A 26,244-nucleotide genomic window follows, 5' to 3' on the forward strand; every position below is an offset into this window, starting at 1 on the left:
ATCAGAGTCAGGAAAGCCCTTATAGAGACTAGCACTAATCATGACTGCTTTTCCCCTGGCGTTCTTTATCCGACTGGTCACGCTGCATACAAATGCGTGTTATCTTAATGTGACAAAACCTGAAAGTGTTGAAATCAGTTACTGTAAGAAGCCATCTGTAGTCAACAGCATTTTCCCCTACTAGGCTTGTAGACTAGGCTCTACGTAAAACTTTATTGTTTGTGAATTAAGTTAGCCTAAGTGTTGTTTGTGTCTGTGTGTGTTTAGGCTGACTAGACTCCTCATAATTAATTGATATTTTCCTTCCAGAGCTAATCATTTTGAAGGAACAGCATGGATCCTTAGGGATAGAGAGCAGACGGTTTGAAGCATCTATTTAAGGCCTGTGACAATACCAGTATCGCAATGTTTTTTCCATGGCAAAAATTTTAACACAAGGGCCACCGGAGTGGTGCAGAGCTAGCTGTGCCACGAGTTCAGGCTCTGTCGCAGCCAGCTGTGACCGGGAGACCCATGGGGCTGCGGACAATTGGCCTAGCGTGCTCCGGGTTAGGGGAGGATTTGGCCGGCAGGGATGTTCTTGTCCCATTGCGCACTCACTAGCGACTCCTGTGGCGTGCCGGGCGCAATGCACGCCGACACGGTCGCCAGGAGTACAGTGTTTCCTCCGACACATCGGTGCGGCTGGCGTCCGGGTTAAGCGGGCGTTGTGTCAAGAAGCAGTGCGGCTTGGCTGGGTTGTGTTGCAGCGATGGGACAAGACTAACTACCAATTGGATACCACGAAATACATAAACAAATTCAAATATATAAATTAAAACACGAAGCAAACCAAACTCTTCGGTACTTTAAATCCCTGCTTTTTTGTAAAACAATTGCGTGCTATAGCTTGGGAAATAAATGTGACTCTGGACGACAACATAATGATGTTTGTTTCCAAAATGTGCCCGCTTTGCGTTATGTTTTCTTGCCACGACACTAACAATTAACGCGACACTGGTATTGTCCCAGCTATAATCTCTTTCATCCTCTACCCTTCAACAAAACTCAAGAATAAGATGATAAAAACACTTTGTTCAAGCAGGTGATTTGGTGTAGTTTTCTTTCTATGCAATCGTATCACAAGCAAGTGTGTTTAGGATGAAGGGAGGTGGAGAAAAGAAAATCTCCACTCCATCTACAGCATTACACACACACACACACACACACACCACCTACGCTGCTGCTACTGTCTATTATATATCCTGTTGCCTAGTCACTTTATCCCTACCTATATGTACAGTATATCTACTGTGCATCAATTACCTCATACCCCTGCAAATAGACTCGGTACTGGTACTTACTATATATAACCATGTTATTTTCTACTCCCTATATATAGTCATGCTATTTATATAAATTTGTATTCGTTATTCACTGTGTATTTTTTCCTCGTGTCACCATTTTAATTATTTATTTTACCATCTAACTCTGCATTGTTGAATAAGTAAGCATTTCACTGTTAGTCTACACCTGATGTTTACGAAGAATGTGACAAACAAAATGTTATTTTAATTTATTTAAAATGGAATGAATGTATGACACGAAAAGCTAAATAAAAATGACAAACGGGAAAATAATTACATAATAAAAAATGACTCTGTAAATATGGTTAAAAATATGGCACTATAAAAGGAATAAGGTGCCATTTTGGACACACCCTGTCACTGCCTTTGTTCAGTGTGACATCTTCCACGTAGGCTAGGCCTAAACCTTGACAGCCAAAATGGATCTGCACCTTTTAGAGGTCAGCAGGCAACTTTCAGACCATGAGTCTGCTGCCCACACAGGTAGGAGAAAATAAGCTGCGGCCGTCAATAACAGGCTTCGAACAGAGGAAATGAAACGTATTTCTTGAATCACCCTGCATGGTGGATAATGGGGTTGGTCACATTCCAAGTTCTATTCAGCTGGAGCTCATAGAAGGTCAAAAATACACAGAAACGTCAAGGAGAGTGGCTTGTAGGTCTCCCAAAGAGTGACTAACATTATAAACAGGGCATTTTGTTATTTGGTTCGAACACTCTTTACAAATTGAATTCGCACTCAGAACTAGTGGCTAATGACAAATGTAGCCCCTCATGGCTAACTGTGACTGATTGCATTTTCTAAGCAATGGCTCATTCTCCCGACCAAACTGCTGCAATACTGCCTCGGCAGTACAGCTAGGCATTATTCGGATTGTTATCCTTGACGTGAGGAGTGTCGTTTGGTGAATGACCAACTTCCATCTTTCCAACAATTGGCTTCTTTGTAGTGTGATGTAGAAAAATGATGCAACAGCCCCTGAAGGACCAGCGAGACTAGATAAGGAATGTAACGTCGGGCTGAAATACAGTGGTTACATAAAGAATGTGACTCCTAAAGTGTTTCTTACCAAATTGCCTTCAGTCAGGAGGAGACCCTGGCTAAACCGAAGACCGAAATGTAATAGCCTATCTCTTTTCAGTGGTCTCAAAACCTAAGCTGTTCATTCAATGGATATGACACAGAGCAACACTCATATTGTATGTCATTCAGTCCTGGGCTATCAACATGATACAGGGCTAGGCAACACAGACAAATGAAAATGCTAATAATTACAGTTAGGCGAACTAATTATGATTTCATGTAGAAATGTACAGGAAATTAAAACAGTCTATTGGAAATAGGCCTCGTTAACATACTGGGGGTGAGCTAGTTGGTTTAGGCAGTATCTGAATAATCTGAAACTGTTTCACTTGTGGGTAACCGGAAGGAACACTGTATATTTTACACAATTGTACAGTTTAGCGCAGGGCTCTCCAACCCTGTTCCTGAAGGGCTACCCTTCTGTAGGTTTTTGTTCCGACCCCAGTTGCAACTAACCTGATTCAGCTCATCAACCAACTATTGATTGAAAATCAGGCGTGTTAGATTAAGGTTGGAGTGAAAACCTACATGACGGTAGCGCTCCAAGAACAGGGTGGGAGAACTCTGGTTTAGTGCTCATTGGTTAACAATAATGCGAACAACTGTCTGAATGCAGTGAAATTAAATAGCATCAGAGACCACCACTAAATCAAACTTCATAGAAATTGAATTAGACTATATCTCTGAAGAAAGCTTACCTTGCTTGGGATCCTGAAGTCCTCCACTGGGCTGAGGTCTGCAATGCTCTCCTGTGGGCTTTTCAGGCCCTGTCATCAACAATAAGGATGAAGTTGGTATTTTACAACAGGCAGGTTTAGCTAACTGTATACTATGTGCAGTAATCAATGGACAAAATGACCCTTGGCTGAAGTCAGTGGTGAGCTGCTACAAACAGTCTCTGTGTGGTGTAGGTTTTTATGAGGTGTATGCCAGACTGACACATTGCTACAGCATATGACTCTGCACATACAGTGCATTCGGAAAGTATTCAGACCCCTTGACTTTCTCCACATTTTGTTCCGTTCGAATCTTATCCTAAAATTGATTAAATTGTTTTTTCCTCATGAATCTACACACAATACCCCATAATGACAAAGCAAAAACAGTTTTTATTTTTAATACATTTGCAAAACAATTTACTGAAATATCACATTTACATAAGTATCAGACCCTTTACTCAGACTTGGTTGAAGCATCTTTGACAGTGATTACAGCATCGAGTCTTCTTAGGTATGACGCTACAAGCTTAGCACACCTGTATTTGGGAAGTTTCTCTCATTCTTCTCTGCAGATCCTCTCAAGTTCTGTCAGGTTGGATGGGGAGCATCGCCGCACAGCTATTTTCAGGTCTCTCCAGAGATGTTTGATCGGGTTCAAGTCCGGGCTACTCAAGGACATTCAGATACATGTCCCGAAGCCAGTCCTGCGCTGTCATGGGTGTGTGCTTAGGGTCGTTGTCCTGTTGGAAGGTGAACCTTTGCCCCAGTCTGAGGTCCTGAGCAGGTTTGCATCAAGGATCTCTCTTTACTTTGCTCCATTCATCTTTCCCTCGATCCTGACTAGTCTCCCAGTCCCTGCTGCTAGAAAACATCCCCACAGCATGATGCTGCCACCACCATGCTTCACCGTAGGGATGGTGACAGGTTTCCTCCAGATGTGACGCTTGGCATTCAGTCCAAAGAGTTCAATCTTGGTTTCATCAGACCAGAGAATCTTGTTTCTCATGGTCTGAGAGTCCTTTATTTGTAGAAACATCTCAAGGTTGATCAATGGAAACAGGATGCACCTGAACTCAATTTCAAGTCTCATAGCAAAGGGTCTGAATAAATTTCTAAAAACCTGTTTTCGTTTTATTATTATGGGTTATTGCGTGTACATTGCATTTTAGAATAAGGCTGTAACGTAACAAAATGTGGAAAAAAGTCAAGGTGTCTGAATACTTTCCGAATGCATTGTAGCTAGCTATTGAGTAACAAGATACAGATCTCAAGAATGCCTGTAACTGATAGGCCTCGTAACGTTATGCTGGGTACTAGTACGCTAACATTACAAGGTGAGAACTTCCATATCTACCCACTTCCCTATCCGTTGTTTTGCCCTCTCATTGCTGCTGGCTAATGAAACGTCTGAGCACGAATGCAGATTGGTAGCGAGCCAGCTATCGTGTTTCCTCTTTCGATGAGAAAGCAATATCCATCTAAACTGAGATCTTGTTCTGTTATTTAAATTGACCAAGATCATCGTTATAAAGCACATTGTTATCGGATCAGATGTCAACTGTAAGCTACTAGTAGCTAACTAACGTTACCTGGCTAGCATGCTGCCTACAGCCAGTGCGATGAGATCGACAGGTGAATCTTCGGGGGACTTACCTGCCGGGCCATAAGTGACTTTATCTTTTGCATCGTGAAATAATTGTTTTGTCCAAAAGATTATTGGTTAATTTTAGATTATAAAGTTACTGTCAACGATTCAGCTCCGGCTCTCTGAGAGAGAGGCCATGTTATTTTTCTATCATGTGACTATTTGTTATATTTGGGAAGTGTAGTTCAATGGGTACTACAAAGCGATCATCACTAGTTCCCACAGCCACAAAGTCATAAATCCTGCCTATTTCTAAAATGATTCTTCTTAAAATGGGATTTTAAACCTAACCTTAACCCTAACATTAACCACACCGCTAACCTTATGCCTAACCCTAACATTAAATTAAGACCAAAAAGCACATTTTTGTTTTAATACATTTTTACAATATACCCCATTTTAACTTTGTTGCTGTGGTAACTAGTGAAAACTACAAAGCGTGACGTGATGGCAATTTAAAATACATGTTCCTGTTTTTACCACATGTTGTCAAAAACTGTCAAACATGTAGTTTTGTCATTTAAACAAAATAATTCACTTGTCCTTTACTAATGAAATGTTTGTCCCCAAAACATTTATATTGCGTTGTTTATTGAATGTAGTCCCAGCAGAGTAAAAGTTAATGCTACCCACGGATTCATAAAAAATATACATGTAATAAACCTTTTATTGGAATCAGGCCATTTAAATTTATGAAAGCCACTTATACTATCATGTCTCCATTCCTGTTCCCCGGATGTGGATGTTGATAATGGCAGCCCCCCGCACCTCTCTGATTCAGATGGATTGGGTTAAATGCGGAAGACACATTTCAGTTGAATACATTCAGTTAGACAACTGACTAGGTAGCCCCCTTTCCCCTTTCCTGTGGTTTTATTTGTCTCCTGCAACTTCATCTGAGAACAATAGATGGCAGTAGTGGGATACTCTACTACTGTAAGTGATGTGGTCCTGTCCTTTGGAAAGAGGCACTTGTCAAAAGGCAGAAAATAGGTGTGTGTGTGTGTGTGGCCTATCACATAATGCAGCAAATTGTTGATCATGTAGCCTATCTTCCTACAATTCATTAAATAGAATAGTAATTTAATTGCTATGTGCATAGCAAGGACCCCTAATGTTTAAAAAATCATGGGGTTACTTGAGGGGGGTATTATAACACATCATACATAGCTATTTAATGAACTACATCCAAAACAGTTTTGTTTCATAAACTAAGGATGATGTCATCTCAAGCACCAAACACTGGGCCTACTACCTGGTGGAGTACAGCCTGGTTTAAAACAACACAGGGAGTAACCTAGTCTAGTTCCTGCTCCTGCTTAATCACACCACTGGCTATTTCCCTGTCAAATGAAGGTGAGGAGAGGTGCTGCCTCCAGGCACCAGTGTTGTTTGTTATGCAGCTGAATAGAGTGGATCCTCCCGTAAAACATAGAGAGAGACAGATGGTCTCCCTACCAGGAGCCGTCATCATAAAATACACTCTAAATGCTGAATGCATTTAGTCAATATTTTGCCCACGGTCAGGCTCAAAATGTAAATCCTCCCAGTGTTTCTACAAGGAAAGTAGTATCAGTTTTATCTAGGACCAACTCTCCAGCACATTTTGGGGATAAACTAACACATTTGACACAGCTGATGGTATTCTTGCAGTTGGTCTGCTTTTGCTTGAGTCATGCATCTAAATTAAGATTCACTCACTCACTCTCCACTCAACCCTCCCTCCCACACACACATACATAGACTATTCGTGACTAGGAGTCAGCAGGAGCAGGTGGAAGGCACAGTACCACACGCTGAACTCTCCTTCTGTCGTTCCCTCTCTCTCACCAAACCAGAACAGACTAGACCAGAACAAACTAGAACAGACTAGACCTGATCAGACCAGTGACACAACTAAATAGCACTGCATTCACCACCAGAATAACGGACAACCGTTCACAACACATCTGACATCACTAAAGTTATTCATTTTAGACGTTATGGGAGGCAGAAAACATTTATCATATAGTTAATTATTGAATCAAGCTATTCAAATTGTTATAAATCTTTATTCAAATACAAAAAGTGCATATCTGTAAGTGGAAACTGTACAATACTCTGCAGACAGGCAACAACACATCTGGCATTTCACACTCCGGTGGAGTGTACTTGGCAATGTCAAGATCAACAAAATTGCTACATTCAGAAAAAGACAGGAAGATAGGACTCATAACATATTCACTAAAATAAAATGTAATTTCTTTCAAAACAAAACAATAAAGTAAGTACAGTGTAGAGCAGATGTTGTACTTACATGCTGAAAAATAATGTTATACAACACCTTCATCAGACAGTATCTCACATGCAATGTGATAATTCCTTCATCCAAATATTCTTGCCCACTTCCAGAGGCAGCTTGAAATAGCACATTGAATAAATATAGAATTTGAAGAGAGAAAAAATATTTATGAGCTCTTGTTCTTTCAATTTAAATAATTATTAGAAAATATTAAGTAGGATGTTGAAACTGTGCCAGAGGCTTAAGTGCCTTGCTCAATGGCACATTGCAGATTATTTAGCTTGGGGATTCAACCCAGCAACCTTTCAGTTATTGGCCCAATGCTCTTAACACTACTTGCCGCCTCTAGTAGTGCACAAATTTTTGTATTTTTATTTAATCTTTATTTAACTAGGCAAGTAGGATAAGAACAAATAATGATTTTACAATGACGGCCTACCCAGGCCAAACCCTCCCCTAACCTGGACGATGCTGGGCCAATTGTGCGCCGCCCAATGGGACTCCCGATCACAGCCGGTTGTGATACAGCCCGGGATCTAACCAGGGTCTGTAGTGACGCCTCTAGCACTGAGATGCAGTGCCTTAGACCGCTGCGACACTCGGGATATATATATTCTTATATAGGGAAAAATAGTTCAATTTGGGATGCAATTTGGGATACTCTGGTCTCTGGTTAACCTTCACACTGCTTTCCCAGCAGACTCTGGGTAGCCAGCGTGGGAGTTTCAGGGATGTGCCTGATGACATCATAGATGGTGGTATGCAAATCCTGGACAGACTCTAGGTGTGCCAGAGATCTGCTGGATGCCTGGGAAATGAAAACAAACAACACATTCAGGGACACTATATGTTATAGCAAATGGAGGGAGTGGGAATAGAACCCGGGTCACATGTGTGAAAGGAAAACACGTTAAGCATTCCTCCAATACAGTTCACTTTATGGGGAGGTTGCACATTTACATTTGAATGATTTAGCAGACACTCTTATCCATAGAGATTTACAGGAGCAGTTAGGGTTAAGTGCCTTGCCTAGTCGGCTCTTGGTTTCGAACCAGCAAATGTTTGGTTACTAGCCCAACGCTCTTAATCGCTAGGCTCCCTGTCACACGCTAGGTAGCCTAGTGTGGGCTCATTAATGAGGCTCACTACAATATCAAAGAGGTGTGCCTACAGAAAACTAGGCCTATTGTACAAAGCTGCATTGTTGCAAGACATACAACATACCTGTGTAGATTCCATTTTCCCAGGTATAGAGACAAACTCATAGATGCCAAAGTCTTCCGTTGCATCCTCATGACCTGCAAGTACAATGTAGTTCACCTGATAGACTTTTTGGTGTCAATATAGTGTCCTCTCTATTTACTTCCTGTTTCTTGTTCCTTCCTAGTAGGTTATTTTATTTAGGACGTGTCACTTTTGGTTTGGGGAAAACTGAATACCGCCCCACCATAGTTAAATGTATTGAACTCAGTTCACTAAAGCACAGACAGATCCAACTAAAACGTGAAGAGATCAGCAACCAAGTTTATGGGCTAATACGCCTGCATAAGACAAACAAGTATGATTACTGTAAATGTTCTATGTTAGTGAAGGGTTTATGAGGAGTATTGTTTGTCTAGGGCTATGTACACGACACTGCCTAACAACAGGCAGGAACGTAAGGGTATAAGGTAAACATTGCAGGTGCAGAGAGGAAACTTACCCGAACGGTGTGGGCGTCTCTGTTCTGTCAAAGGTCTGCATGGGAGAGGCAAAGTCATTTTAATTAAACCCATTTACTGTAGGTAGGCTAACTAGACAGAGGTTATCTTTATTCATGTGTAAGCACTGATCAGTAATGGTCTTACCTGTTATAGATGTTCATGAGAACTGTAAAAGGAACAGTAGAGGTTTTAATATTACATCTTTTACTCTTTAATAACAACAACTATTTGTATTTTACCCTACAGGCAAGATTTCAGGATGTTTTAAGTTGAATGCCTTTCCTCGGAAAAACATGTCATTTTGCCACAGATGCTGTTTGAGTTTGACATACTGTAACATTAGCAGATGATTGGCATGTACTGTACAGTTAACACAATCTAGTGTCTACTGTAGTGTCTAGTGTCTACTGTAGTGTCTAGTGTCTACTGTAGTGTCTAATGTAGTGTCTAGTGTCTACTGTAGTGTCTAATGTAGTGTCTAGTGTCTACTGTAGTGTCTACTGTAGTGTCTAGTGTCTACTGTAGTGTCTAATGTAGTGTCTAGTGTCTACTGTAGTGTCTAGTGTCTACAGTAGTGTTCAGTGTCTACTGTAGTGTCTAGTGTCTACTGTTGTGTCTATTGTAGTGTCGAGTGTCTACAGTAGTGTTTAGTGTCTACTGTAGTGTCTAGTGTCTACTGTAGTGTCTAGTGTCTAGTATCTACAGCAGTGTCTACTGAAGTGTATAGTGTCTACAGTAGGTAGTGCATAGTGTCTAATCCAGTGTCAAGTGTCTACTGCAGTGTATATTGTCTTCAATATTGTCTAGTGTCTACTGTAGTGTCTACTGTAATGTCTAGTGTCTACTGTAGTGTCTAGTGTCTACAGTGAGGTCTAGTGTCTATTGTAGGATCTAGTGTCTACAGTAGTGTCTGTAGTGTCTACTGTAGTGTCTAGTGTCTACAGTAGTGTCTGTAGTGTCTATAGTAGTGTCTAGTGTCTACAGTAGTGTCTGTAGTGTCTACTGTAGTGTCTAGTGTCTACTGTAGTGGCTACTGTCGTGTCTAGTGTCTATAGTAGTGTCTAGTGTCTACTGTAGTCTCTACTGTAGTGTCTATGTCTATAGTAGTGTCTAGTGTCTACTGTAGTCTCTACTGTAGTGTCTAGTGTCGAATATAGTGTCTAGTGTCTACTGTAGTGTCTAGTGTATAGTATCTAGAGTAGTGTCTACTGTAGTGCCTAGTGTCTACTGTAGTGCCTAGTGTCTACTGTAGTGTCTACTGTAGTGTCTAGTGTCTACTATAGTGTCTAGTGTCTACTATAGTGTCTAGTGTATAGTATCTAGAGTAGTGTCTACTGTAGTGCCTAGTGTCTACTGTAGTGTCTACTGTAGTGTCTAGTGTCTACTATAGTGTCTAGTGTCTACTATAGTGTCTAGTGTATAGTATCTAGAGTAGTGTCTACTGTAGTGCCTAGTGTCTACTGTAGTGTCTAGTGTCTACTGTAGTGTGTACTGTAGTGTCTAGTGTCTACTATAGTATCTAGTGTCTACTATAGTGTCTAGTGTCTACTGTAGTGTCTAGTGTATAGTATCTAGAGTAGTGTCTACTGTAGTGTCTAGTGTTTACTGTGGTGTCTACTGTAGTGTCTAGTGTCTACTATAGTGTCTAGTGTCTACTGTAGTGTCTAGTGTATAGTATCTAGAGTAGTGTCTACTGTAGCGCCTAGTGTCTACTGTAGTGTCTGTTGTAGTGTTTAGTGTCTACAGTAGTGTCTAGTGTCTACTGTAGTGCCTAGTGTCTACTGTAGTGCCTAGTGTCTACTGTAGTGTCTACGGTAGTGCCTAGTGTCTACTGTAGTGTCTCTTGTCTACTGTAGTGTCTATTGTAGTGTCTAGTGTCTACAGTAGTCTCTAGTGTCTACTGTAGTGTCTAGTGTCTAGTATCTACAGTAGTGTCTACTGTAGTGCCTAGTGTCTACTGTAGTGTCTATTGTAGTGTATAGTGTCTACAGTAGTGTCTAGTGTCTACTGTAGTGTCTAGTGTCTAGTATCTACAGCAGTGTCTACTGTAGTGTTTAGTGTAGTGCCTAGTGTATACTGTAGTGTCTACTGTAGTGTATAGTGGCTACAGTAGGTAGTGCATAGTGTCTACTGTAATGTCAAGTGTCTACTGTAGTGTCTGTAGTGTCTACAGTAAGGTCTAGTGTCTACTGTAGTGTCTAGTGTCTAGTATATACAGCAGTGTCTACTGTAGTGTCTAATGTAGTGCCTAGTGTCTACTGTAGTGTCTACTGTAGTGTATAGTGTCTACAGTAGGTAGTGCATAGTGTCTACTGCAGTGTCAAATGTCTACTGCAGTGTCTATTATCTTCAATATTGTCTAGTGTCTACTGTAGTGTCTACTGTAATGTCTAGTGTCTACTGTAGTGTCTAGTGTCTACTGTAGTGTCTAGTGTCTACAGTAGTGTCTAGTGCCTACAGTAGTGTCTAGTTTCTACAGTAGTGTCTAGTTTCTACAGTAGTGTCTAGTTTCTACAGTTGTGTCTAGTTTCTACAGTAGTGTCTAGTAGCTACAGTAGTGTCTAGTTTCTACTGTGTTTACAGTTGCTGCTATCACCCTAAGTCATAATGAATGTAACCATAACATTTACCTCTCTTGGGATGATGACAACTCCTTCTGAAGTAGACCAGTAACATACAGCTAATGAACAGACAGGACAGAGTGATGGCAGCCAGAGGAGAGAATGATCTGCTCTCCTGGACATATCTCTCCTTTCCTACAAATGAAAGAGAACAACCATAAACTCTTGCAGAATCAGTGCCTCTTTAAAAACCGCTCCTCAAAATCCACTTTTCTAAAACTATCGTCTAATGTATGATTTTATATAGCTATTTTGTTTTCCATCTCAATTTTTCTGTCTCTGTATCTTCTGTAGTCCTTTTATTAATTTTGAGTGGAACTTTGTTAATCTGTCATTGAAAAACACTCTATAAACAAAGTTTGTTTTGTTACAGTCAGAGTAAAATGTCTAAACTTTAAACAGGGCCGGTTTCCCAGACACAGATTAAGCCCAGTCCTGGACTAAGAAGCTCTTTCAATGGAGAATTGCTATTGAGAATGGTTGTTAGTTACGGAATAGGCATAATCTGTGACTGGGAAACCGGCCCTGATGGTTTAGTGACAAAATTGTACGAATTTGAGAAGAGTCCAAGGTGAGAGTAAACCTGTCAACCCAGACCTGGTGGACAGTTAGTGTGTTTAGTTTGTTCATCGACTTTTTAGATCATTCTTAATAGGATATACAGTGGGGAGAACAAGTATTTGATACACTGCCGATTTTGAAGGTTTTCCTACTTACAAAGCATGTAGAGGTCTGTAATTTTTATCATAGGTACACTTCAACTGTGAGAGACGGAATCTAAAACAAAAATCCAAAAAATCACATTGTATGATTTTTAAGTAATTAATTTGCATTTTATTGCATGACATAAGTATTTGATCACCTACCAACCAGTAAGAATTCCGGCTCTCACAGACCTGTTAGTTTTTCTTTAAGAAGCCCTCCTGTTCTCCACTCATTACCTGTATTAACTGCACCTGTTTGAACTTGTTACCTGTATAAAAGACACCTGTACACACACTCAATCAAACAGACTCCAATCTCTCCACAATGGCCAAGACCAGAGAGCTGTGTAAGGACATCAGGGATAAAATTGTAGACCTGCACAAGGCTGGGATGGGCTACAGGACAATAGGCAAGCAGCTTGGTGAGAAGGCAACAACTGTTGGCGCAATTATTAGAAAATGGAAGAAGTTGAAGATGACGGTCAACCACCCTCGGTCTGGGGCTCCATGCAAGATCTCACCTCGTGGGGCATCAATGATCATGAGAAAGGTGAGGGATCAGCCCATAACTACACGGCAGGACCTGGTCAATGACCTGAAGAGAGCTGGGACCACAGTCTCAAAGAAAACCATTAGTAACACACTACACCGTCATGGATTGAAATCCTGCAGCGCATGCAAGGTCCCCCTGCTCAAGCCAGCGCATTTCCAGGCCCGTCTGAAGTTTGCCAATGACCATCTGGATGATCCAGAGGAGGAATGGGAGAAGGTCATGTGGTCTGATGAGACAAAAATAGAGCTTTTTGGTCTAAACTCCACTCGCCGTGTTTGGAGGAAGAAGAAGGTTGAGTACAACCCCAAGAACACCCTCCCAACCGTGAAGCATGGAGGTGGAAACATCATTCTTTGGGGATGCTTTTCTGCAAAGGGGACAGGACGACTGCATCATATTGAGGGGAGGATGGATGGGGCCATGTATCGCGAGATCTTGGCCAAAAACCTCCTTCCCTCAGTAAGAGCATTGAAGATGGGTCGTGGCTGGATCTTCCAGCATGACAACGACCCGAAACACACAGCCAGGGCAACTAAGGAGTGGCTCCGTAAGAAGCATCTCAAGGTCCTGGAGTGGCCTAGCCAGTCTCCAGACCTGAACCCAATAGAAAATCTTTGGAGGGAGCTGAAAGTCCGTATTGCCCAGCGACAGCCCCGAAACCTGAAGGATCTGGAGAAGGTCTGTATGGAGGAGTGGGCCAAAATCCCTGCTGCAGTGTGTGCAAACCTGGTCAATAACTACAGGAAACGTATGATCTTTGTAATTGCAAACAAAGGTTTCTGTACCAAATATTAAGTTCTGCTTTTCTGATGTATCAAATACTTATGTCATGCAATAAAATGCAAATTAATTACTTAAAAATCATACAATGTGATTTTCTGGATTTTTGTTTTAGATTCCGTCTCTCACAGTTGAAGTGTACCTATGATAAAAATTACAGACCTCTACATGCTTTGTAAGTTGGAAAACCTGCAAAATCGGCAGTGTATCAAATACTTGTTCTCCCCACTGTATATATTTGCAGCGTTATTTGCTATACAGTAGCCAAGATTGTGTGTATCTTTTTCAATTTGGAGCCTGAAACCACCTACGCATAGAAACTCCACACATGCAGTAAAACATGGTCAACAATGAGACCAGCTGTTATTTTTCTCTGTTTACTCTCCCATAGAGCCAGTGGACTTTTACACAGGCCAGAGTGACCAGGACTTGGCAACTAAGGAGAAATACAATATTTATGATTCACCTTGTGTGGGTGGATTAACGGGCTCTGTTCTAAATGTACCTTTCATTTGGACTCAGCAAGCAAGGTTACTGCTCATATTTAGAAAAGTCATACTTTATAAACTACGTAGGTTACAAATGTAGGTCTTCACCTTGGTACCTTATGGCATGATAATGTGCACAGTGTGTACTCAGACCTGATTCCCAGTTCCACCTACGCTATGCCAGCACCCCAGGGCTGTGTGTGTGTGTGTTCCCAAGCCCTCCTACGCTCCCTCCAGCACCCCAGGCCAGCTCTACCCACCTGTCCCCAGGCTGGCCACCACCAGGGTGAACTGGGTCTCGTCCTGCTTCTGGGTCACATTGTTAAACGCCCTACACAGGAACTCCTCGGCCTGGGCCAGTTTGTAGGAGGTGACCTCCAGGCGCAGTCCCACAGTGATGACCTCAGTGGCGTTGTTGGTCTTAGAGATCCACATACAGCTGTTGGGAGGGTTGGAGTCGGCCTGACAGTCGAAGAACACCAGCTCACCAGGGTTCACTGTGAAGACCTCTCCAGTTCGCAGACCATGGTCAGACTTCACAGCCAGGTTGTAGGGGCCATCTGGGAGATATTAGAATGGTTCATATTGTCACAAACCGGCCCCTGGGAACATAGTTTTATGATCGACTTCAAGCTCTATTGGGACTGTGGAAAGCTAGGATCCTTTGGCAGCTAGGATAAATTGTTTTATTAGCAATAATTCAGAATGTCAGGGCCTCCTAAATGACGCAGCAGTCTGAGGCACTGCATTACAGTGCTTAAGGCGTCACTACAGACCCGAGTTCGATCCCGGGCTGTGTGCATCTGGCCGCGACCAGGAGACCCATGAGGCGGCGCACAATTGGGACAGTGTCGTCCGGGTTAGGGGAGAGTTTGGCGCATGCACGCTGACGCCGTCACCAATTGTACAGTGTTTCCTCCGACACATTGGTGCGGCTGGCTTCTGGACTGAGCGAACAGTGTGTCAAGAAGCAGTGAGTCCGTACGGGAGTACGGGTCCGAGTCCGTACGGGAGTTGCAGCGATGGGACAAGACTGTAACTACCAATAGGATACCACGAAACTGGGGAGAAAAAGGGGTAAAAAAATTATAATTCTAAAAAAGATACATATATATTCAGAATGTCATTAAATGACCAAACATGTCATCCTATTGTGAGGCAGCATTGGGCTCTTCACCACTACAAATCAAGTTACAAGACATACAGTGCCTTCAGAAAGTATTCAGACCCCTTGATTTTTTCCACATTTTGTTACGTTACAGCCTTATTATAAAATGGATTAAATAAATGAAAATCCTCAGCAATCTACACACAATACCGCATAACGACAAAGCAAAAACAAGTTTTTCAAAGTTTTTGCAAATGTATTCAAAATCTAAGAACAGAAATACCATATTTATATAAGTACTCAGACTTTTTGCTATGAGACTCGAAAATTGAGCTCAGGTGCATCCTGTTTCCATTGATCATCATTGAGATGTTTCTACAACTAGATTGGAGTCTACCTGTGGTATATTCAATTGATTGGACATGATTTGGAAAGGCTCACATCTGTCTATATAAGGTCCCACAGTTAACAGTGTAAGTCAGAGCGAAAACCAAGCCATGAGGTCAAAGGAATTGTCAGTAGAGCTCTGAGACAGGATTGTGACGAGGCACAGATCTGGGTAAGGGTACCAACCCATTTCTGCAGCATTGAAGGTCACCAAGAACAGTGGCCTCCATCATTCTTAAATGGAGAAGTTTGGAACCACCAATACTCTTCCTGGAGCTGCCCGCCCGCCCGGCCAAACTGAGCAATCAGGGAAGAAGGGCCTTGACCAAGAACCCAATGGTCACTCTGACAGAGCTCCAGAGTTACTTTGTGGAGATGGGGGAGAACCTTCCAGAAGGACAACCATCTCTGAAGCACTCCACCAATATTGAACTAGTCAAGTCAGTTAAGAACAAGTTCTTATTTACAATGACGGCCTACACCAGACAAACCCAGACGACACTGGGCCAATTGCACACTGCCCTATGGGATTCCCAATCACAGCCAGTTGTGATACAGCCTGGATTTGAACCAGGGTGTCTGTAATGATGCCTCAAGCACTGAGATACAGTGGCTTAGACAGCTGCGCCACTTTAGTGGATCCCTGTCTGTGAAATGTTCAGTTGTCTGTTATATTTTGTCTATGTCTATGGTCTATTGTCTAAAAACCTAAATAAAATATATTTATCTAAAAAATATAAGATGTTAAGGCAAAGAAGTTCCATCTATTAAATCCCTTTCCTCTGACTGCATCTCAACATACAACCATTAGCAAATGCATTTAGCATAATTGGACTGCAAATTAGCCTACTACAACATTTGTTGTCTTGTTTTCAACTGTAGAGTGGGTTAATGTCTGAACATATGTCAACAGTATCCTTCCACGTCGGCTAACCTCCAAACCTGCCACAACCAGCCTGGTTTCCTTAACCTAACGGAGGCCCGATAGCGATACTGCAGTACTGACATGATAGTATCGCCACAGAACAGTGGGCCTCTGTCAGAGTCCCATGCAAATTTCAGTCACTTCTGTTTTCAGACCTCACTGAGCTCTCTTATCGTTTTAATTTACATACTGGTATTACTCATAGAAGGCCAGGAGGATGGAAGTCTTTACACTTCTGTAAAATTTGGAAAATACAGTGCGGGAAGTTGAGTCATTAAGTTCTTTCCCCAGGCTCTTATTTATGAATTTTTACATGTATTCTGCATTGACTAGCTCATGAATAACAAACATTATGTTCTATTGTGACCCATGTTGTATGAGACGTAGTTTTATGAGATGTAGTTGTATGAGACTTAGTTGTCTGTGAAGTAGTTGTATGAGACGTAGTTGTCTGTGAAGTAGTTGTATGAGACGTAGTTGTCTGTGAAGTAGTTGTATGAGACGTAGTTGTCTGTGAAGTAGTTGTATGAGACGTAGTTGTCTGTGACGTAGTTGTCTGTGAAGTAGTTGTCTGTGAAGTAGTTGTATGAGACGTAGTTGTCTGTGAAGTAGTTGTATGAGACGTAGTTGTCTGTGAAGTAGTTGTATGAGACGTAGTTGTCTGTGAAGTAGTTGTATGAGACGTAGTTGTCTGTGAAGTAGTTGTATGAGACGTAGTTGTCTGTGAAGTAGTTTTATGAGACGTAGTTGTCTGTGAAGTAGTTGTATGAGACGTAGTTGTCTGTGAAGTAGTTTTATGAGACGTAGTTGCCTGTGAAGTAGTTGTCTGTCTGAGACATTTGTACAACATTTTTATAGTGTTGGCAAGTAGCCTAGTGGTTAAGACCGTTGGGCAGGTAATTGAAAAGTTGCTAGTTTGAATCACCGAGCCGACTAGGTGAAACAAATCTGTTGCTGTGCCCTTGAGCATGGCACTGAACACTAATTGCTCCTGTAAGTCGCTCTGGATAAGAGTATCTGTTAAATGACCAAAAATATAATGTATAACGTGCAGTAATAGACAGAAATACAGTAATGTGCTGTTAAGGACAGAACTATAGTAATGTGCTGTTTTAGACAGACCTACAGCGATGTAGACAGACAGACAGAACTACAGTAATGTGCTGTTATAGACAGAACTACAGTAATGTTCTGTTATAGACAGAACTACAGTAATGTTCTGTTATAGACAGAACTACAGTAATGTTCTGTCATAGACAGAACTACAGTAATGTGCTGTTATAGACAGAACTACAGTAATGTGCTGTTATAGACAGAACTACAGTAATGTGCTGTTAAAGACAGACCTACAGTAATGTTCTGTCATAGACAGAACTACAGTAATGTGCTGTTATAGACAGAACTACAGTAATGTGCTGTTATAGACAGAACTACAGTAATGTTCTGTTAAAGACAGAACTACAGTAATGTTCTGTTAAAGACAGAACTACAGTAATGTGCTGTTATAGACAGAACTACAGTAATGTTCTGTTAAAGACAGAACTACAGTAATGTGTTGTTATAGACAGAACTACAGTAATGTTTTGTTATAGACAGAACTACAGTAATGTGCTATTATAGACATAACTACAGTAATGTGATATTATAGACAGAACTACAGTAATGTGTTGTTATAGACAGAACTTCAGTACTTACAGAAGACACTGAGGTCCAGGGTGTGGCTCTGTCTCTGGCTGATGTGGTTCCTGGCCAGGCAGCGGTACTGTCCAATGTCCTTCTTCCTCACAGGGCTTATCACCAGAGTAGAGTTGTCCTGGGAAAACTGATGGCGATCACTAGCATCTAGGGGCATGTTGTTCCTCAGCCACTGGTACTGGACCCTGGTTCCGTTCTCCACCCTACAGGTCCACGTCACATTCTCCTTGTCCTCAACAACTGTAGAAGATGGTGTCTTCTGGATAACTGGAGTGGACACAGGTACTGGAGAAGGGGAGAGATGAAACAGTAGGATGATGATAGGCACATATTAAGTGCAGCCAAGCAAGCCACAAAAGTACATATCTTTGTAGTTACTTATTTATCCTAGTTACTGAAGGAACCTAGTTACTGAAGGAACCTAGTTACTTAATTAACCTAGTTACTGAAGGAACCTAGTTACTTAATTAACCTAGTTACTGAAGGAACCTAGTTACTGAAGGAACCTAGTTACTTAATTAACCTAGTTACTGAAGGAACCTAGTTACCGAAGGATCCTAGTTACTGAAGGATCCTAGTTACTGAAGGAACCTAGTTTCTGAAGGAACCTAGTTACTGAAGGAACCTAGTTACTGAAGGATCCTAGTTACTGAAGGAACCTAGTTACTTAATTAACCTAGTTACTGAAGGATCCTAGTTACTGAAGGAACCTAGTTACTGAAGGAACCTAGTTACTTAATTAACCTAGTTACTGAAGGATCCTAGTTACTGAAGGAACCTAGTTACTGAAGGATCCTAGTTACTGAAGGAACCTAGTTACTGAAGGATCCTAGTTACTGAAGGAACCTAGTTACTGAAGGAACCTAGTTACTTAATTAACCTAGTTACTGAAGGAACCTAGTTACTGAAGGATCCTAGTTACTGAAGGAACCTAGTTACTGAAGGAACCTAGTTACTGAAGGAACCTAGTTACTTAATTAACCTAGTTACTGAAGGAACCTAGTTACTGAAGGAACCTAGTTACTGAAGGAACCTAGTTACTGAAGGAACCTAGTTACTGAAGGAACCTAGTTACTGAAGGAACCTAGTTACTTAATTAACCTAGTTACTGAAGGAACCTAGTTACTGAAGGAACCTAGTTACTGAAGGAACCTAGTTACTGAAGGAACCTAGTTACTGAAGGATACTAGCTACTGAAGGAACCTAGTTACTGAAGGATCCTAGTTACTGAAGGAACCTAGTTACTTAATTAACCTAGTTACTTAATTAACCTAGTTACTGAAGGAACCTAGTTACTGAAGGAACCTAGTTACTTAATTAACCTAGTTACTGAAGGAACCTAGTTACTGAAGGAACCTAGTTACTTAATTAACCTAGTTACTGAAGGAACCTAGTTACTGAAGGAACCTAGTTACTGAAGGAACCTAGTTACTGAAGGAACCTAGTTACTGAAGGAACCTAGTTACTTAATTAACCTAGTTACTGAAGGAACCTAGTTACTGAAGGAACCTAGTTACTGAAGGAACCTAGTTACTTAATTAACCTAGTTACTGAAGGAACCTAGTTACTGAAGGAACCTAGTTACTGAAGGAACCTAGTTACTGAAGGAACCTAGTTACTGAAGGAACCTAGTTACTGAAGGATCCTAGTTACTGAAGGATCCTAGTTACTGAAGGAACCTAGTTACTGAAGGAACCTAGTTACTGAAGGAACCTAGTTACTGAAGGAACCTAGTTTCTGAAGGATCCTAGCTACTGAAGGAACCTAGTTACTGAAGGATCCTAGTTACTGAAGGAACCTAGTTACTGAAGGAACCTAGTTACTGAAGGAACCTAGTTACTGAAGGAACCTAGTTACTGAAGGAACCTAGTTACTTAATTAACCTAGTTACTGAAGGAACCTAGTTACTGAAGGATCCTAGCTACTGAAGGAACCTAGTTACTGAAGGAACCTAGTTACTGAAGGAACCTAGTTACTTAATTAACCTAGTTACTTAATTAACCTAGTTACTGAAGGAACCTAGTTACTGAAGGAACCTAGTTACTGAAGGAACCTAGTTACTGAAGGAACCTAGTTACTGAAGGAACCTAGTTACTTAATTAACCTAGTTACTGAAGGAACCTAGTTACTTAATTAACCTAGTTACTGAAGGAACCTAGTTACTGAAGGATCCTAGTTACTGAAGGAACCTAGTTACTGAAGGAACCTAGTTACTGAAGGATCCTAGTTACTGAAGGAACCTAGTTACTGTAGGAACCTAGTTACTTAAGGATCCTAGTTACTGAAGGAACCTAGTTACTGAAGGATCCTAGTTACTGAAGGAACCTAGTTACTGAAGGAACCTAGTTACTGAAGGAACCTAGTTTCTGAAGGAACCTAGTTACTGAAGGAACCTAGTTACTGAAGGATCCTAGTTACTGAAGGAACCTAGTTACTGAAGGAACCTAGTTACTGAAGGAACCTAGTTACTGAAGGAACCTAGTTACTGAAGGATCCTAGTTACTGAAGGAACCTAGTTACTGAAGGAACCTAGTTACTGAAGGAACCTAGTTTCTGAAGGAACCTAGTTACTGAAGGAACCTAGTTTCTGAAGGAACCTAGTTACTGAAGGAACCTAGTTTCTGAAGGAACCTAGTTACTGTAGGAACCTAGTTACTGAAGGAACCTAGTTTCTGAAGGAACCTAGTTTCTGAAGGAACCTAGTTTCTGAAGGAACCTAGTTACTGAAGGAACCTAGTTACTGTAGGAACCTAGTTACTGAAGGAACCTAGTTTCTGAAGGAACCTAGTTACTGTAGGAACCTAGTTTCTGAAGGAACCTAGTTACTTAATTAACCTAGTTACTGAAGGAACCTAGTTACTTAATTAACCTAGTTACTGAAGGAACCTAGTTACTGAAGGATCCTAGCTACTGAAGGAACCTAGTTACTGAAGGAACCTAGTTACTGAAGGAACCTAGTTACTTAATTAACCTAGTTACTTAATTAACCTAGTTACTGAAGGAACCTAGTTACTGAAGGAACCTAGTTACTGAAGGAACCTAGTTACTGAAGGAACCTAGTTACTGAAGGAACCTAGTTACTTAATTAACCTAGTTACTGAAGGAACCTAGTTACTTAATTAACCTAGTTACTGAAGGAACCTAGTTACTGAAGGATCCTAGTTACTGAAGGAACCTAGTTACTGAAGGAACCTAGTTACTGAAGGATCCTAGTTACTGAAGGAACCTAGTTACTGTAGGAACCTAGTTACTTAAGGATCCTAGTTACTGAAGGAACCTAGTTACTGAAGGATCCTAGTTACTGAAGGAACCTAGTTACTGAAGGAACCTAGTTTCTGAAGGAACCTAGTTACTGAAGGAACCTAGTTACTGAAGGATCCTAGTTACTGAAGGAACCTAGTTACTGAAGGAACCTAGTTACTGAAGGAACCTAGTTTCTGAAGGAACCTAGTTACTGTAGGAACCTAGTTTCTGAAGGAACCTAGTTACTTAATTAACCTAGTTACTGAAGGAACCTAGTTACTGAAGGAACCTAGTTACTGAAGGAACCTAGTTACTGAAGGAACCTAGTTTCTGAAGGAACCTAGTTACTGAAGGACCCTAGTGTTACGCCCTGACCTTAGAGAGCCGTTTTATTTCTCTATTTGGTTAGGTCAGGGTGTGATTTGGGGTGGGCATTCTATGTTGTCTATTTCTTTGTTTTTGGCCGAGTATGGTTCCCAGTCAGAGGCAGCTGTCTATCGTTGTTTCTGATTGGGAATCATACTTAGGCAGCCCTTTTTCCCACTTTCTGTTGTGAGATCTTGTTTTTTTGTTAGTTGCTGGTTTAGCGCTACAATACTTTGCGTGTCGTTTATCTTTCTTGTTTTTTTTGGTGTTCATTTAATAAATTCAAAATGTACACCTACCACGCTGCACCTTGGTCTCATTCCGACGACAGCCGTAACACCTAGTTATTGTTATTTTATTGTGTTCCTTTTTATTTTATTTTTTACTTTAGTTTATTTAGTAAATATTTTCTTAACTCTATTTCTTGAACTGCATTGTTGGTTAAGGGCTTGTAAGTAAGCATTTCACAGTAAGGTCTACACCAGTTGTATTCGGCGCGTGTGACGAATACAATTTGATTTGATTTGATTTTAAAAGGCTAAAATAAATATATTTCTTACCCTCTTAATATGTCTTTTATATTGCTTTAATAAATCTTCAAAGGACAATACAGACTGACAGATAACATTCTCTGGTGTCCACTAACTCACCATCGACGGTGACGTGGACAGTCCTCTCGGCCCGGACGAGCTCCTGTCTCTGGGGGAAGTGAATGTCCAGGTCCAGGTGATAGTCTCCCTCCGCCGCCTCGTCCAGTCTGGGGATCAGGAGAGAGGCGTTGGGGGGCTGGAAAAAGTAGCGGTTCCTGTGTCTCATCGAGGCCAGCATGATGACTGTGTGGTTGTGGAATGTCACCAGCAGGGTTTTGGGGCCCCCTGGCCGGGTCTGGTACCAGCTGCCCTGGATCTCAACGTCCTCCAATCGGAAGTAAGTCTCCACGGAAAGGAGGAGGGACTTCCCTTTGACGCCATGGAGCACGGACGGAATATGGACGATCTCTGAGTTTACTTCTGAGGATGGAGGGAAGGAAGGGGTGAGAGAGCATTATAGAGGAGGGGAGGAAGGGGTGAGACAGAGCATGATAGAGGAGGGGAGGAAGGGGTGAGAGAGAGCATTATAGAGGAGGGGAGGAAGGGGTGAGACAGAGCATGATAGAGGAGGGGAGGAAGGGGTGAGACAGAGCATTATAGAGGAGGGGAGGGGTGAGACAAAGCATTATAGAGGAGGGGGAAGGGGTGAGACAGAGCATTATAGAGGAGGGGAGGAAGGGGTGAGACAGAGCATTATAGAGGAGGGGAGGAAGGGGTGAGACAGAGCATTATAGAGGAGGGAAGGGGTGAAACAAAGCATTATAGAGGAGGGGAGGAAGGGGTGAGACAGAGCATTATAGAGGAGGGAAGGGGTGAGACAAAGCATTATAGAGGAGGGAAGGGGTGAGACAAAGCATTATAGAGGAGGGGGGAAGGGGTGAGACAGAGCATTATAGAGGAGGGAAGGGGTGAAACAAAGCATTATAGAGGAGGGGGGAAGGGGTGAGACAGAGCATTATAGAGGAGGGAAGGGGTGAAACAAAGCATTATAGAGGAGGGGAGGAAGGGGTGAGACAGAGCATTATAGAGGAGGGAAGGGGTGAGACAAAGCATTATAGAGGAGGGAAGGGGTGAGACAAAGCATTATAGAGGAGGGGGGAAGGGGTGAGACAGAGCATTATAGAGGAGGGGGGAAGGGGTGAGAGAGAGCATTATAGAGGAGGGAAGGGGTGAGACAAAGCATTATAGAGGAGGGGGGAAGGGGTGAGACAGAGCATTATAGAGGAGGGGAGGAAGGGGTGAGACAGAGCATTATAGAGGAGTGGGGGAAGGGGTGAGAGAGAGCATTATAGAGGAGGGAAGGGGTGAGACAAAGCATTATAGAGGAGGGGGAAGGGGTGAGACAGAGCATTATAGAGGAGGGGAGGAAGGGGTGAGACAGAGCATTATAGAGGAGGGGAGGAAGGGGTGAGACAGAGCATTATAGAGGAGGGGAGGAAGGGGTGAGACAGAGCATTATAGAGGAGGGGAGGAAGGGGTGAGAGAGAGTATTATAGAGGAGGGGAGGAAGGGGTGAAAGAGAGCATTATAGAGGAGGGAAGGGGTGAGACAAAGCATTATAGAGGAGGGGAGGAAGGGGTGAGAGAGAGCATGATAGAGGAGGGGGGAAGGGGTGAGACAGAGCATTATAGAGGAGGGGAGGAAGGGGTGAGAGAGAGCATTATAGAGGATGGAAGGGGTGAGACAAAGCATTATAGAGGAGGGGGGGAAGGGGTGAGACAGAGCATTATAGAGGAGGGGAGGAAGGGGTGAGAGAGAGCATTATAGAGGAGGGGAGGAAGTGGTGAGACAGAGCATTATAGAGGAGGGGAGGAAGGGGTGAGACAGAGCATTATAGAGGAGGGGAGGAAGGGGTGAGACAGAGCATTATAGAGGAGGGGGGAAGGGGTGAGAGAGCATTATAGAGGAGGGAAGGGGTGAAACAGAGCATTATAGAGGAGGGGAGGACGGGGTGAGACAGAGCATTATAGAGGAGGGGGGAAGGGGTGAGACAGAGCATTATAGAGGAGGGGAGGAAGGGGTGAGACAGAGCATTATAGAGGAGGGGAGGAAGGGGTGAGACAGAGCATTATAGAGGGGGGGGGAAGGGGTGAGACAGAGCATTATAGAGGAGGGGAGGAAGGGGTGAGACAGAGCATGATAGAGGGAAGGAAGGGGAGAGACAGAGTATGATAGAGGGAAGGAAGGGGAGAGACAGAGTATGATAGAGGAGGGAAGGAGAGAGAGTATGATAGAGGAGGGAAGGGGAGAGACAGAGTATGTTAGAGGGAAGGAAGGGGAGAGACAGAGTATGTTAGAGGGAAGGAAGGGGAGAGACAGAGTATGATAGAGGAGGGAAGGAGAGACAGAGTATGATAGAGGGAAGGAAGGGGAGAGACAGAGCATTATAGAGGAGGGAAGGAAGGGGAGAGACAGAGTATGATAGAGGGAAGGAAGGGGAGAGACAGAGCATTATAGAGGAGGGAAGGAAGGGGAGAGACAGAGTATGATAGAGGGAAGGAAGAGGAGAGACAGAGTATGATAGAGAAGGGGAGGAGAGACAGAGTATGATAGAGGAGAGATAGAGTATGATAGAGGGAAGGAAGGGGAGAGACAGAGCATTATAGAGGAGGGAAGGAAGGGGAGAGACAGAGTATGATAGAGGGAAGGAAGGGGAGAGACAGAGTATGATAGAGGAGGGAAGGGGAGAGACAGAGTATGATAGAGGAGGGAAGGAGAGACAGAGTATGATAGAGGAGGGAAGGGGAGGAGAGAGAGTATGATAGAGGAGGGGAGGAGAGACAGAGTATGATAGAGGAGGGGAGGAGAGACAGAGTATGATAGAGAAGGGGAGGAGAGACAGAGTATGATAGAGGAGGGGAGGAGAGATAGAGTATGATAGAGGAGGGAAGGAGAGATCGAGTATGATAGAGGAGGGGAGGAGAGATAGAGTATGATAGAGGAGGGGAGGAGAGATAGAGTATGATAGAGGAGGGAAGGAGAGATAGAGTATGATAGAGGAGGGGAGGAGAGACAGAGTATGATAGAAGGGAGGAGAGACAGAGTATGATAGAGAAGGGGAGGAGAGAGAGTATGATAGAGGAGGGAAGGAGAGATAGAGTATGATAGAGAAGGGAAGGAGAGACAGTATGATAGAGGAGGGGAGGAGAGATAGAGTATGATAGAGGAGGGGAGGAGAGACAGAGTATGATAGAGAAGGGGAGGAGAGACAGAGTATGATAGAGAGGGGAGGAGAGACAGAGTATGATAGAGGAGGGAAGGAGAGATAGAGTATGATAGAGAGGGGAGGAGAGATAGAGTATGATAGAGGAGGGGAGGAGAGATAGAGTATGATAGAGAGGGGAGGAGAGATAGAGTATGATAGAGGAGGGAAGGAGAGATAGAGTATGATAGAGGAGGGGAGGAGAGATATAGTATGATAGAGGAGGGGAGGAGAGATAGAGTATGATAGAGGAGGGGAGGAGAGATAGAGTATGATAGAGGGGAGGAGAGACAGAGTATGATAGAGAAGGGAAGGAGAGACAGAGTATGATAGAGAAGGGGAGGAGAGACAGAGTATGATAGAGGAGGGGAGGAGAGACAGAATATGATAGAGGAGAGGAGGAGAGATAGAGTATGATAGAGGAGGGGAGGAGAGATAGAGTATGATAGAGGGGAGGAGAGACAGAGTATGATAGAGAAGGGAAGGAGAGACAGAGTATGATAGAGGAGGGGAGGAGAGATAGAGTATGATAGAGGAGGGGAGGAGAGATAGAGTATGATAGAGGGGAGGAGAGACAGAGTATGATAGAGAAGGGAAGGAGAGACAGAGTATGATAGAGAAGGGGAGGAGAGACAGAGTATGATAGAGGAGGGGAGGAGAGACAGAGTATGATAGAGGAGAGGAGGAGAGACAGAGTATGATAGAGGAGGGGAGGAGAGACAGAATATGATAGAGGAGGGGAGGAGAGACAGAGTATGATAGAGAAGGGGAGGAGAGAGAGTATGATAGAGGAGGGGAGGAGAG

At 42.7% G+C, this 26,244-nt stretch overlaps 2 protein-coding genes across 4 annotated transcripts in view; both read right to left on the minus strand.

Moving 5' to 3' along the window:
- Positions 1–4,942, minus strand: part of vps50 (VPS50 EARP/GARPII complex subunit) — a 240,066-nt gene extending 235,124 nt beyond the window's left edge. For all 3 annotated transcript variants that reach the window (XM_071375172.1, XM_071375173.1, XM_071375171.1), the window contains exons 1-2: positions 4,803–4,942; positions 3,129–3,197 (exon numbers count right to left, since the gene is read on the minus strand). In XM_071375172.1, coding sequence (XP_071231273.1) covers positions 3,129–3,197; positions 4,803–4,835 — 102 coding nt within the window. In that variant the 5' untranslated portion in view covers positions 4,836–4,942. The remainder of the gene's footprint in view (positions 1–3,128; positions 3,198–4,802) is intronic.
- A 1,883-nt stretch (positions 4,943–6,825) lies between these two features.
- hepacam2 (HEPACAM family member 2) overlaps positions 6,826–26,244 on the minus strand; it is a 30,528-nt gene continuing 11,109 nt past the window's right edge. The window contains exons 2-9 of the mRNA XM_071375174.1: positions 22,299–22,658; positions 18,040–18,324; positions 14,185–14,484; positions 11,409–11,534; positions 8,923–8,944; positions 8,778–8,812; positions 8,300–8,373; positions 6,826–7,883 (exon numbers count right to left, since the gene is read on the minus strand). Of these exons, the coding sequence (XP_071231275.1) occupies positions 7,749–7,883; positions 8,300–8,373; positions 8,778–8,812; positions 8,923–8,944; positions 11,409–11,534; positions 14,185–14,484; positions 18,040–18,324; positions 22,299–22,658 (1,337 nt within the window). The 3' untranslated portion in view covers positions 6,826–7,748. The remainder of the gene's footprint in view (positions 7,884–8,299; positions 8,374–8,777; positions 8,813–8,922; positions 8,945–11,408; positions 11,535–14,184; positions 14,485–18,039; positions 18,325–22,298; positions 22,659–26,244) is intronic.

The sequence above is a fragment of the Salvelinus alpinus genome, chromosome 29 (genome assembly GCF_045679555.1).
Source record: "Salvelinus alpinus chromosome 29, SLU_Salpinus.1, whole genome shotgun sequence".
Classification (NCBI taxonomy): Eukaryota; Metazoa; Chordata; class Actinopteri; order Salmoniformes; family Salmonidae; genus Salvelinus; species Salvelinus alpinus.